The 12,869-nt window shown below is 43.4% G+C and overlaps 1 protein-coding gene across 1 annotated transcript in view; it reads right to left on the bottom strand.

The window, feature by feature from the left end:
• The window catches only part of cdkal1 (CDK5 regulatory subunit associated protein 1-like 1), a 241,882-nt gene extending 231,703 nt beyond the window's left edge, over positions 1-10,179 (bottom strand). Inside the window, exons 1-3 of the mRNA XM_031576182.2 lie at positions 10,018-10,179; positions 9,188-9,351; positions 8,040-8,152 (exon numbers count right to left, since the gene is read on the bottom strand). Of these exons, the coding sequence (XP_031432042.1) occupies positions 8,040-8,152; positions 9,188-9,348 (274 nt within the window). The 5' untranslated portion in view covers positions 9,349-9,351; positions 10,018-10,179. The remainder of the gene's footprint in view (positions 1-8,039; positions 8,153-9,187; positions 9,352-10,017) is intronic.
• Between the last annotated feature and the right edge of the window lie 2,690 nt (positions 10,180-12,869).

Raw genomic sequence — 12,869 nt, 5'->3', positions numbered from 1 at the left:
CTACTGCTTAGAAATTCCCTCTCCAACCCTATGAGGAGACAAGTCGCAGACATACACATAAACTTTTACAGCATATATTTAGGGTTCCTCCGTCAGGAGGAAACCTATTGTTATTGTAGGTATTATTATTATTATTATTATTATTCTTGTACCATTGAAGTCAATGGCAGGCCCTAGAACCGTATGGTAACTTTTTCTGAAATTTGGCACACTCATTAAGGACAGTCCCTTCTTTACTCACACCAAGTTTCATGTCTCCCACTAGACCACTCTAGCGCCACCAACGGGTCAAAGTTGGACTTTTGTTAACACACACAACTTTTGAACCGTTTGACCGATTTTCAAAAATGAGGTACCATTGGATTCCCTGGATCAAGACGAATTCAACACACCCTATGGCGTCAATTTCCGGTTATATAGATTTTCCGCAATTTCCGGTTTTATCAAAAACCTTTGAAAGGCCTCCACTCCTACAATTTTTGTCAAATCTTCTTCAAAATCACCAGAGATGATCTTCAGACCAAGCGTCACAACATTTTTCCAACAGAATTTTGATCCTCACAACCGTTTGTCCGGTACAGCCACTGAATTTCAGCAGAAAAGCCATCAAACAGGAAGTGAAGTCATATCTCAGCAAATGTTTCAGATATCAACACCAAACTTGGTATGCACGTGGAAGACACTACAACATGTCCCCATGTGCAAAGGCAACTTCATATCTTCAAAAATGATTGATATAAAGCAAATTGCATTAATCGCTAACGCTAAAACAATGCTTTACACATTTTTCATTCAAAAAGTGATACTCTGATTCAATCACAAGTTCATATGAAGACACTTGAGAATGTTTAGTACTCAAATCTGAAACAAAGTTGACTGTAAGATGAAAAGTAGATTTTTGGTGAATATTTGAAACATGCATGCTTGGCTAATTGCTACCACCATTTCCAATGTATTGTCTCCCTCTCTCCTCCTTCGCTCCCCGCGCGGCTTGCCCCAATTCTCACAGACACAAACTTTCACCTGACACACCAAACACTTGGCAAGAAGCACACACACCATTTCATGACATTGTGGCCTGACCAAGGCCCCGCCCCCTCCTTAGCTTGAAGCCTTGTGGATCTTGACAGTATTGCATTTCAAATTGAATATCCCATTGGTAAGTCTGCAGCATGGATTTTTCTATACAGTGACAAATTGTGCAGAATATACATTTTTCCCTGGTTCACAAAGTCTCAAGAACCCATAATGTCACCAGCATGGATATTTCTCGACAGTGACAATTTGTGAATAATTTAAAAAAATGTCTTCAAATCAGCCATTGATCCAAGTATCTGCCCAATGTTGTGTACATGTATGAAACACATGTCAGTGTCATGTCAATTTTGTAATGATTGGAATGTTGAGGAGGAACCCGCCATTGCTGCCTGCAGCTATATTTATTTCTGTTTTGCCCTGCCTCTCTAGAAGAGAAGGCTTATATCTCTTCTCTGTGAGTCTCTTTCTCTCTCTCTTTCTTTCTCTCTCTTTTTCTCTCTCTCTCTCTCCGAGTCTCTCTAGAGTATCTCCAGAGGCTATGCTTGGGCATTATGCACGCAGAACACCAGCTGGTTCTGCCCATCGATACCCCTACAAAAGTTACATGCTGTTTAACAAGTGCTTTCACAAATCAAGTCTGACATCATGCTTTCCGCCACAGCCGTAAATTCGTTTGTGAAATCTTTAACTGCTTGTGAAGCAGCAGGGAGCCAAGGAGCAGTCCATGGGTAAACACTGCCCCCTGCTGAACGCCGGGAGAACTGCAGCAGAAGACCAGCTCTGAAGATGAGGGGTTTCATGGTTCCTGTTGAAAACACACATCTACCTCATTCCAACTGCGTTACCGATTTGCCAGTAGGCTTTCACAGTAACAGGCATGAAAAAGGATGTTTTTATTACTTTAAGCAACTACTGTGAGCTTTTTTTATACATGCGTGTACCAAAGAAACACACGGACACAAAAACCTTTACACACAGATACAGACAGGCTCAGAGACCAATCAACTTGTCTTTGTGTCCATTTCAAAAGTCAACATGATGTCCTACCAACAACCTTACCATCATTCATACCATTCATACTCACACAGACACACAAACACCACCCCCTTCAGGTCTCATTTCAGGAGCTGATTAAGTCCAGCAGGCAGAGACCACCTGATGTCACACCTGATTACCTAGCATTCTCCACGGTGACCTACAGCCATCACACACCAACATGGAGAGAGTGTGTGTATATGTGTGTGTGTGTGTGTGTGTGTCTGTGTGTGTGTCTGGGCAATGGGTCTTCAAGTGTGATCTCCCAATTTAGACTCAGCCAGCACATTTAGTCTGCACCCCTGGTAAAGGGTTAAATATAATGGGGGAGATTTTTCGATAAGAAACAGCGCCCCACGACACCCACCCCCCTCGGTCTTCACAGCCGGGGGAACGTAAACAATTCCCTCATAGGGGACGTGGGGTGGGCCACAAGAGATTTAGAAAAAGGATGGAAAACAAAAACATGAAATCGACAGTAACAGGGAGAGGAAAAAGGAGAGAATCGAATGCTCAAAAAAGACCAAAAGAAAAAAATATTGCCTTTGGAAATGAACTTTGGCAGTTGCAAATCGCCAGTTTGGATCACATCCAAAATGGTAATATCTTCCCTTGAATCTTGTCAGTCAACGAAAACCGTATTTAATTTCTCACTTGCCTTGCCATGGTTTAATGAGCACGCAGACAGATCTTCAACCTCAGATATTCATTTCCTTGTCATTCATACACAGCAAATTAACACCAGGACCTACGATGATGAACCCAAAAGGAAAAGGAATGGCAGTCCTAGTGATGTCAACGTTAACATCGTTAATCCTCAGCATCTTCAGACAGGTAGCCCTGATATCACTAAGGTGAAGCGGCAGTCCAAACACAAGTTTCAGGCAAACCGGCTCATACATCTGTGGCGCGAACTTAACAGCGGTGAAATGAGCTACCAAAATTTGTTTAAATGTATGGTGCTTCGGCTTTTGAAAGTGCTTAACGCTACTGAAGAATGTTATGACTAACGCTACTGAAGAATGTGATGGCTAACGCTACTGAAGAATGTGATGGCTAACGCTACTGAAGAATGTGATGGCTAATGCTACTGAAGAATGTGATGGCTAATGCTACTGAAGAATGTGATGGCTAATGCTACTGAAGAATGTGATGGCTAATGCTACTGAAGAATGTGATGGCTAATGCTACTGAAGAATGTGATGGCTAATGCTACTGAAGAATGTGATGGCTAACGCTACTGAAGAATGTGATGGCTAATGCTACTGAAGAATGTGATGGCTAATGCTACTGAAGAATGTGATGGCTAACGCTACTGAAGAATGTGATGGCTAATGCTACTGAAGAATGTGATGGCTAATGCTACTGAAGAATGTGATGGCTAATGCTACTGAAGAATGTGATGGCTAATGCTACTGGTCATCAATTTGGAGATGGAGTGTCCTTCTATCAGACACATCAAGTTATGGAAGCTACCATAAGGTCTGTCAGAAATGCACCAAGCTATTGTAGGTACACTTGTGGGGGATATTGACATGGCTGTGCTAAAAGGTCCTGTGCTCAGTCCACAGACATAACAAACAGGAAGAGACACATTACAAGGTAAATCAATGACAACAAGATTAAAACTAAATTGTGGATGGAAAAGCACACACTATTTTTGAGGATGTGAAGCAATTGCTGACAGAAGAATTCAGATGGAGAAAAAAAGGCAGAAGTTCTTTTTGATGGTGCTGCTGTTATGACAGGATGTCGCCAAGGAAGTTAAAAACTCTGATCGGAATTAAAAACTCAGCATTGATCAGGGCTCATTGCACAGCAAGTTTACCCAGCCAGCACACATACAGTGAGGTGGCTGTCACTTCACAACGCTGTGTCAGTGGTGTATAGGTCACTGGAGGCCCTGGAGAACATGGCGGCCTCCGACACTCAGGACTATGGCGAAGCCAAAGGTCTACCGACAGCTGTCAAGGCAGTTCAACTTTGAGACCCTCTGTCACATGATGAAAGATGTACTTAAATACATGTGGTCCTTAATCATTTTCAAAAGAGAAGATCTGTACTTCTCCACAGTCCAATCAGGAGTGGAGCTGAAGGTACAAAAGAGTCCCAGAGAGAATAGTTCACCCTGACCCTGAAGAAGAGGAATTCACCAGTTTAAACACATTTAAAAGAGACAGGTTTTTTTTTTTTACTTCAACACTCAAAAACCAGCCTTTGATGACACAAAGAGCAGGTAGCAAGGATCCTTGATAGACGGCATTGATAGAAAGATTCCCTGCTGACACAATGTTTCGGTCATGGTTCACGGTTTTGGAACCAAAAAAAAAATTAAAAAGCCATTGTGGCAAAACAGTTCTGAGAACTCCTCTGTATGGGGCAGAAGAAACTCAAAAACCTACTGACGCCTATCTGTACTGGAAGTGCAGAGGAAGCTCGCTCGCTCGGTGTTTGCAATGCTGAAGCGAGTCACGGTTTGCACCCGAGCGGTGGGCCTCATTTCCCTTTGAGCAGTGTGCAGAGACGGTGTTGCATGAACGCAGTGTGTGTGGTGTATTCGCTGAAATGGAGAAACTCATTAAGATCGCTATGATTATACAAATTGCGAGTGTGACGTGTGAAATGTGGATTCAGCCGCACACAAACAAAAACAGGATTAAAAACTGAATTCATACATTCACGGAGTTATACAAACACACACAAACCTGGTGCTCATTTCAGAGACAAGAGCAAGTTTGTGTTTGTGTTTGTTTTTGAAACGTAGTTGTTAAATGGACAGAGAGGAAGCAGAGGAGACGGAGGAGAGCAACAAAATGCCATCTGAGGTAAGAATAGGTGACAGGCCTCACAGACAGTTTGGTTTTCACCTTGCTATACATTACAAAGTCTATGTGTGTGTGTGTGTGTGTGTGTGTGTGTGTGTGTGTGTGTGTGTGTGTGTGAGGGAGTGTGTGTGAGAGGGTGAGAGAGAGAGAGAGTGTGTGTGAGAGGGTGAGAGAGAGAGAGTGTGTGTGTGAGAGAGAGAGTGTGTGTATGTAATGCAATCCCCATGTGACAGGTTGACAGGGAAGAATAGCAGTTCAAAGACGAGGCATAGCGGGTCATTAGTGACGCTGAAAGCACTTGCATGACCAAACAGACAGCACCATCTCCTAGCACAAATATGGAAAAAAAAAACGTTGCTTAGACATTTTCAGTCTGCCCAAGGGCCCCGTGCCCCACTCCCTGTGAGTAACGTCAGTAGATGAGAGAGAGGGCACAGGAGGACGGCCAGTCCTGGGAGTGCACCTCTTTGAGGTGGTTCAGTGGGGGGAACCAGAGGGGGCCACTTACATGAGAAAACCACAGGCCACATTTCCTGCCCCTGCTTACAATTACCACCCTAGTCTTTCCAACCGCACGGAGACAAACACACCCAGCAAACAACAGCACTGGCACAATTAGCCTCTACACAGGCACGCACTTCCTCTGCAACAGTAAACAGAGAGAAAGAGAGAAAGAACGAGAGAGCATGGGTGGATAAAGAGGGAGAGACAGCAGGGATGAATGGAGAAAATGGGAGAGGATAAAGAGACGGTGATAAAAGTGAGAGAAAGAAAGAAAGGGGATGGCACTTAAAAAGAGAAAGTTAAAATCGACACTTGTGCCTGCCTCTGCTTGCTAAAGGGAAAAATACAGCTGTCAGAAAGCAGGGCAATTAGAGCCAGTTTCACAGGCCTGCTTCCTGCTGTAATGCCAGACGCCACTTCTCCTCTGCACCTCCTCTCCACCTCCTCTCGTCTGCCTCTACTCCTCCATCACCTCCACCCTGCTGCCCCGCTGCAATGCCAGGCCCTGATGCTGTAGACCTCATCTCCTCTCCCTAGAGTGGGGAAATGAGCTTGGAGCCGGGAGGGGAGGGGGGCAACAAGAGATGTGGGGGTGTGTTTTTCTTTTGGGGGGGGGGGGGGGGTTACATTCGCATGTTTGAAGAGTCTGATTAATGCAGCTGTTCAGCTGTACAAGAGTAGCAATCTGCTCCACACACCTAAGCATACAGAGACTGGCAGACAAACACAGAGGAGGACCAAAACTACCTGTTCCAACCCATCCACACACACTCTACTGCTTCCACAAACTCCTCTAACTCTCCACTAAACACACACACACACACACACACAACTCCTTTAAATACCTCAAATCTACACTAATCACACACTCTTTTGCACTTCTACTCAGAGACCCTTCCTAGTCCTTGTACATAAGTGCAGCCTCTCTATCTCTCTCAAAACACACACACTCTTACAAAAACACATTTTCTAACAAATTCCCCCCCAACACACACACACACACTCAGAGAGAACGTCTGCTTTGCATATGATTTGCATGGCTCTCAGACAGTTGAGATGAGCCAGAAAAGCAGGAGGGATTCCAGTATCTTCTGCTTGCCTCAACCCATCTCCTCCCTCTTGCACACACACACACACTTTTCTCGTTCACCTTCATATCACTCTTTCCCTGTCTTTTACTCCTTTAGTCATTTACTCTACCAATCTCTCCCTCTCCCTCTCTCCCTCTCCCTCTCCCTCTCCCTCTCCCTCTCTCCCTCTCCCTCCCTCAGCACACTTCCAGGAATAAAACTGTAAGCGAGGCTGCAGCTGGCTCGTCAACAGATCCGTATCAGCTCGGGGCCGGCCCCGTGCCAGGTAAGAGTCTGGAGTCTAGAGCGGTGGCCGAGAACTCACTCACGCCTCACCTGCAACTGGAGCAGACCCTTCACCTGACACCACCTCACCTGTGGATGCTCCCCCACCCTGGCCAAACACACAGCATGTGGAAGAGCACTGAGAACAGCTAGAGGGATGTGACATGTACATCACCTTTCCACAAGTAGGTTTGTTCAATAGGATGCAAATAGTAGTAGTAGTTTCACACTTACATATGGCGTGTTTGTAAGTTCAATTCAATTTTATTTATATAGCACCAAACCAATACAATTGTATCAAGGCGCTTGAAGCGGTTCGTTTTAATGTTTTATGTTCAGTGGAACTTCTACTTCAACAGTGGAACTTCAGTTCAAAGTTTAGTACGGTTCTGCAAGGTATATGAAGTGTTGACATGTCCAATAGCTGTAGGCTATGGGTATGGATATGCGTGTGCATGCACGGACGTGCGTATATGTGAGTGTGTGTTGCTCGTCTGGTGAACATCAGACTTACTGTTCATAACCCCGATACTCAGCGGCTCAATGCAACAATTCAGTTTGATGTTTATTTCAGTAGATCCAGGACATCTGAGCCGCCAGCAATGTCCCCAAAGGAGGGAAAGAGTAGAGGGAGGTCTGGAAGAGCAAGCTGAAGAAACTCCCTGAGACTACAGACGTAATACAACCACACGTGAACCCACTACTCCCTGAACTTTTGGTCACCTGTCCCATACACATACAGACACGTCTATCTGCCATCAGGAAAAGCCAAAAGCCTTGACTGCCATCTTGTGGTTACTTTCCTGAATTACAAGTCGTCATCACTGGCATAATCAATTTCTAAGAACAATCAGGACAAGAAAAAACACTACAGAACACATGGTATAAGTGTGTGTGTGGGGGGGGGGGGGGTTGTAGCCTTGCACAACATGCACATTAAACACAGCCTTAGCCAAAGCCTGTCAGCAGTCTCTTCACCTTTAGCTGGTCTGGTGTCTGTAGCCAGTGCATTGATCTGTGAAATAATCTTTACCCGCGCTTCTAAGTCTTTGCAAAAGCACAAACCCACCCTACCTGTGGACAGGTGAGCTTACGGGTCTTGTTTTTTTTTACCTTTCGAGAAAAAAAAATCCCCTCAATAGATTCCCCCCCCCCCCCCCCACCCCCCTGTGGGAAGTTATCCAGCCGTGCTGAGGTCACCTGTGCTGCCCTTCCAGCGGTCAGGCTATCAGCTGTGGACACGTGTGGACAGGCAAGTCTACCTGTGAACAGCTGCGCTCACCTGTCATCTTGTAGCCGCTGGCAGCCAGCTGGCCGGCCATGTACTCCCCGTCCGAGCTGTTGTGTGAGCAGCCCCACGTCCGCATCCAGATCTTCTGTGTGCCGGGGATCACACTGCAGAGGGCAGGACGAGGTCAAAGGTCAAGGTGATGCTGGGCAATATTCTTTCAATGCCATCAACATCTTTTTACTAAGACTTTCTTGTCCATCTATGTGGTCTTCAAGCCAGCTGTAACATCATTGTCACCGTCATGAAGACAGTTACTGCTAGCACAATTCCCTCAGTTTAACCTTAGACTCTCTCAGTTGCACATTCGGTCACAGTATTCATTGAACTGTGCAGCGTGGGATTGTGGGACTACACCTAGTTCACTGTATGCTCTCACTGTGCACTCAGAAGCAGAACTCAGCTTTCAAGTGTTTCAACTGCCCCTTTCCGTTAAAGAATATTTAAATTTCAGTTTCAAAAAGAGAAAGACTGTTGGGTTGTAGTACGTTGGAGTACTTTAAACATGAGCTTAAGGAACAGAATGGGGTTTATAACTGGAAAAACATCTGCTCATCTTAACATCACAAATGTCCTTCAAGTCTAAGTTTAAATTTGGAATCTCAAAGGGGTTCACACAAAAAAAAACAGTTCTGTGCAAGGCAGAGTGTCTGGATGAAGGTCATCAGCCTCATCGGACACATTACAAAGTCATCTCTCTGCTGCTGGTCTTGTAATGACTTCATCTGTCACGGCAATTTTTAGTAGTAATAGCAGGTGGAGGAGAAACAGTGACAGAAACAGTGATATATTGTATTATTATTAAAAACACCCTACATTGGATAACACTGACTGCTGACGCTACAAGTGTGCATATTTATTTAGCAGAACTACTAACGGGGATTCAACCAAGTACTCAGTCTAAAATAGTGGGAGTGGGGTGTTTGTTTTTGCCGTTTCCCAGCCATGTTAATGAAGAGCAATTACACTTTAGACTTTATCCATTATGCTCACTCTTTAAAGCCACTTGACAAGGGTAGGCCTACTAGGTGTTGCCGTGGCTTTTAATACTAATGCTTCTCATCTCCCTCTAGATGAAGTAGAGGAGGAAAATGAAGATTAGAGATGGTTGATGGTCACCTGTAAGAGAGCCAGTTCCTTACCTGTCTGTCTGTAATTCTTCCGTCGTCTGCTGATCCTGCTTACGTCTCCGGGATCGCGGGACAACGTTTTTCCTGGCGAACTGGCGCTCATGTGGTGTAGGGTCGTTGGCGGACACCATGTCCTCAATGTCATCAATGATTAGGTCACAAGCAGATGGCATGATCTACGGGTACGACATCAAACATCAGTCAACCGGTGTCACTACTGGGTAGCCACCCAGTATCTGGTGTTTTTCAGTTTACTTATCAGACCAATAATCAAAAATACGTGCAAGTAAATGAGTAACTAACCCTAAGTGTGAGTAAATAAGTACGTATTGTAGCTAGAAAGCGCAACTTGACTGTGATTACTTGTATAATGTTTACAATTCCTAGTTCCTAGTCTAACGCTAACCTTACAATAAAACAAACGCATATGATTGGGTTTCTGAAAATACTGTCAGACCAACCTACTGAAATGACACGGGGAGCTAGTTTATATTGACTGAAGGCAAAGTTTATCTCTCTCTTCAATTAAAATGAGCGGCAACATGGTCATGGCATTAGGGTACTCAATGTTTTCTAAGCTAATACGCTAAAATAGCTAATATCTCTTCTGCCTCCGGTTAGATTATGCAACTGTAAAACGTAAACAACTGTAAATAGTTAGACTAAATCAGAATGTAACTGTTAAACATTACTTTCAAACCATAAACTAATATACCAAAGTGACAGCATGGCTTAAAGTTTGACAACTTCATGTGTAAGTGGACTAGCATGGGCATCAGCAATGACCCACGTGTTGTTACGTTTATAGATAAGGCGAAGAAAGCCAGCGTTATCACCCTTACCGGTATAACAAGTGATGCTCTGCTCTCCAAAACTGCCTTGATTTCGCTTACTGGTTGTTATTCTTGATTTAAGGATCCAAACTTTCTTATGCTAACAGTATTTTGGTTAACTTTCCGCCATCTTGGAAACAACCTATGACCTCGTGTGAACTACAGCTCACTAAATGGGACAAATATCTCATAGAAGGCGTTTCGTACTGCTATACATGAATGGGCAACTCCAGGTACAGTCCAGGGTAAATGCAGCTTGTGAATATTAGTGACGTTTTACAACCATTGGTTAATATTGGTTGAGCTGTTAATGCCAAGCTTTGAAACGGAGTGCTCTACTCGGCAAGACAACAGAGTGAAACACGTTCTGTCGGGAAAAGAAATAGTGAACCCATCACTCAGCTTGGATTTCACGTTTTCTGAGATCAGGGAGAAGTGTTTCTTTTTCTTTTTCAGGAGTGCAATTTATGAGTATGATTGTGCCTTCTATTCTGAGGTTTGCGCGCAATGGACTAGAGTAGGCCTACTTAAATACAGTCTCACCAAGTTGCTATCTGGAAAATCATGGGTGCAAAGTAGGTGATGCGCCGTCATACAATGATATGTCATGTAAGGAAATGGAAGGGAGATTAATGTAGTTAAATGTTAAATGTAGGAGTAACTGTTAGAATTCATATTTAAAATGTAAGTATCAACAACAGTGCAGTGATTGAGTATCACTCAATGTGAACGAAATACACATCTATTTTTTGTGGAATTGTCCTTTAATGGTTAATGACAATGAATATAAAATACAGAATTCTTAAATACACACTCACATTCTACTGTAAAAACTGTAAAATATAAAACACTGGAGCATTTAGAGATGAATTTCCCCCATGCACTTGCATCAAAAATCCTAAAATCATCTCACATGGTTTTCAAATGACAAACCTGACATCCATCCAACTCTGCTGCCCGCTCCAGCAGCTAAATGCATCAGCCATGCTGAAGAACACTCACACACCATTTTAGAACAAAGAACACAAAGGTCAGATCATACACACACAGCAGCAGTCTAGATCAGTTTAGCCGTTCCACTGCAAAAATACCCAAAGGGAACGAGTCACGACTAACACCTGTGAGAACTGAGACTGGCCTTTGCATGCAGAGTTAGGGTTGGAGTATATTATTACGATTTGGCTGACATTTACAGGGATATGGGCAGCTCTTCAGCTTCCCCTTGCAGAGGACTACACAGAACTCTACCTCACACCATTCATCAATGAGTTCCAAGTAGAACCTCTACGGATTCCAAATACATTCTTGTACCATAGAATCAGAAATCATGGTTGTACAAAAACATCTTTTTAGTTAGGTTAGGGTCAATCTTAGCTTTTACGTTGGGTTTCATTATTTAATGTTAGCATTGTAGTATAGTTTAATTTATTTTACAACTACTAGCGATAGCAGCAACAGGATAAAGGTCTGATGTGATATTTTCCTGTTTGGTTGATTGTTTCCTGTACTTCACACATCAGCTACACTGACAGCAGTAGCTGGATAATCTACTGCAGTTGCAGGACTGAGGTGAGAGAACGCACAGCATTGGTTTGCTTTGGGAGGACGTTCAAAGGCACTGTTTCTACACGTGAACGATGCACAAGTACCGTGGCGACAGGCTGCTCTGACACCTCTGATCAGCAACCACAACAGACGCTTGTCTCCCAACAGCTACCGTTAAGTCAATCGCTGAGTGTTCACTAGATCCATCCATATGACCAGTACATCCTTACAAATCCAACAGAAAGAAAAAGAAAATGCTTATACTTACTCCCAAGAGAAAGAGTGGCTTTAATTGACACCAAATACACTGGGTAAACTGAGGGCATTGCAATCTTGCAGCTTAAAAAATGCTCTTTCGTCAGGCCATGATCCTGTGTAGATCAAGAAGGGTGCAATTAGGCCACTGACAAAATCTACTTCTCCTGCAGTAAACTCTGATACGGTTAAACATGATAACCATAGCTGATATAAAAGTAAGCGGAAGCCCCCAAGCTTAATATTGCATGGAAAAAAACTCCACTTGGTTCTTAATTTATTTACTCAGCATATAGGCAACATTTCAAAAGACACAAACTTCTGAACACACACACATATGCAAACACACACTTTCATTTAGACAATGCTGTATTCAAATGGCAGATATATTAGAAAATCACTTATTTATGGTACATAAATAAATTCTAAGCTGACAGAATGGACAAGCATATGCAATTTCAATGATTTTGAAACCCCTTTGTGTTTAGGGAATCCCTTTCAAAATGTTCTTCATAAAAGAGACAGAAAATGAGCCTGCAAGGGAAGAAGGAAGTCCTGCCTTCCTTTTATGGCTATGTGGTTAAACAGGTATGGCTCCCTGCTAGGGACAGAAAGCAGTATAAAGTGCATTTACGTAAAATCACTCTCCTTCCTAATATCAGGTCCAGCCATTTTGAAAAGATGAGACGGGTAAACATCAGAGCCGAGAACACAACTTATGTCCACCACAGGTTAAGACGTATTGTGAATGTTTTCCTCTAGGGTCAAAGTTCATACCAAACCACATCCCCTGTGAGAGATAGCTGTGTGCATGGTGGTCAGTTTCTAAGCTAATAAACACTGAGCTTGAAGTGAGATTATTATTACGACTCTGGGGGGTGGGGGGGGTATGGTGTGTGTAATATGGTGTCCTATTGATGTAACAGACACACACGTGGACCAGGCATTCGTATGTGCCATCACATACTTCAATATTGCTTTTTCAAATTAGACTCGGTTTCATTTGTATCAACCCTTCAGAGAGCATCTGCTTTCTTGAAACAACTTTTTCACATAGAAAA

This window comes from Clupea harengus, chromosome 11 (genome assembly GCF_900700415.2).
Source record: "Clupea harengus chromosome 11, Ch_v2.0.2, whole genome shotgun sequence".
NCBI lineage: Eukaryota > Metazoa > Chordata > Actinopteri > Clupeiformes > Clupeidae > Clupea > Clupea harengus.
This window is presented reverse-complemented; position numbering and strand designations above follow the sequence as displayed.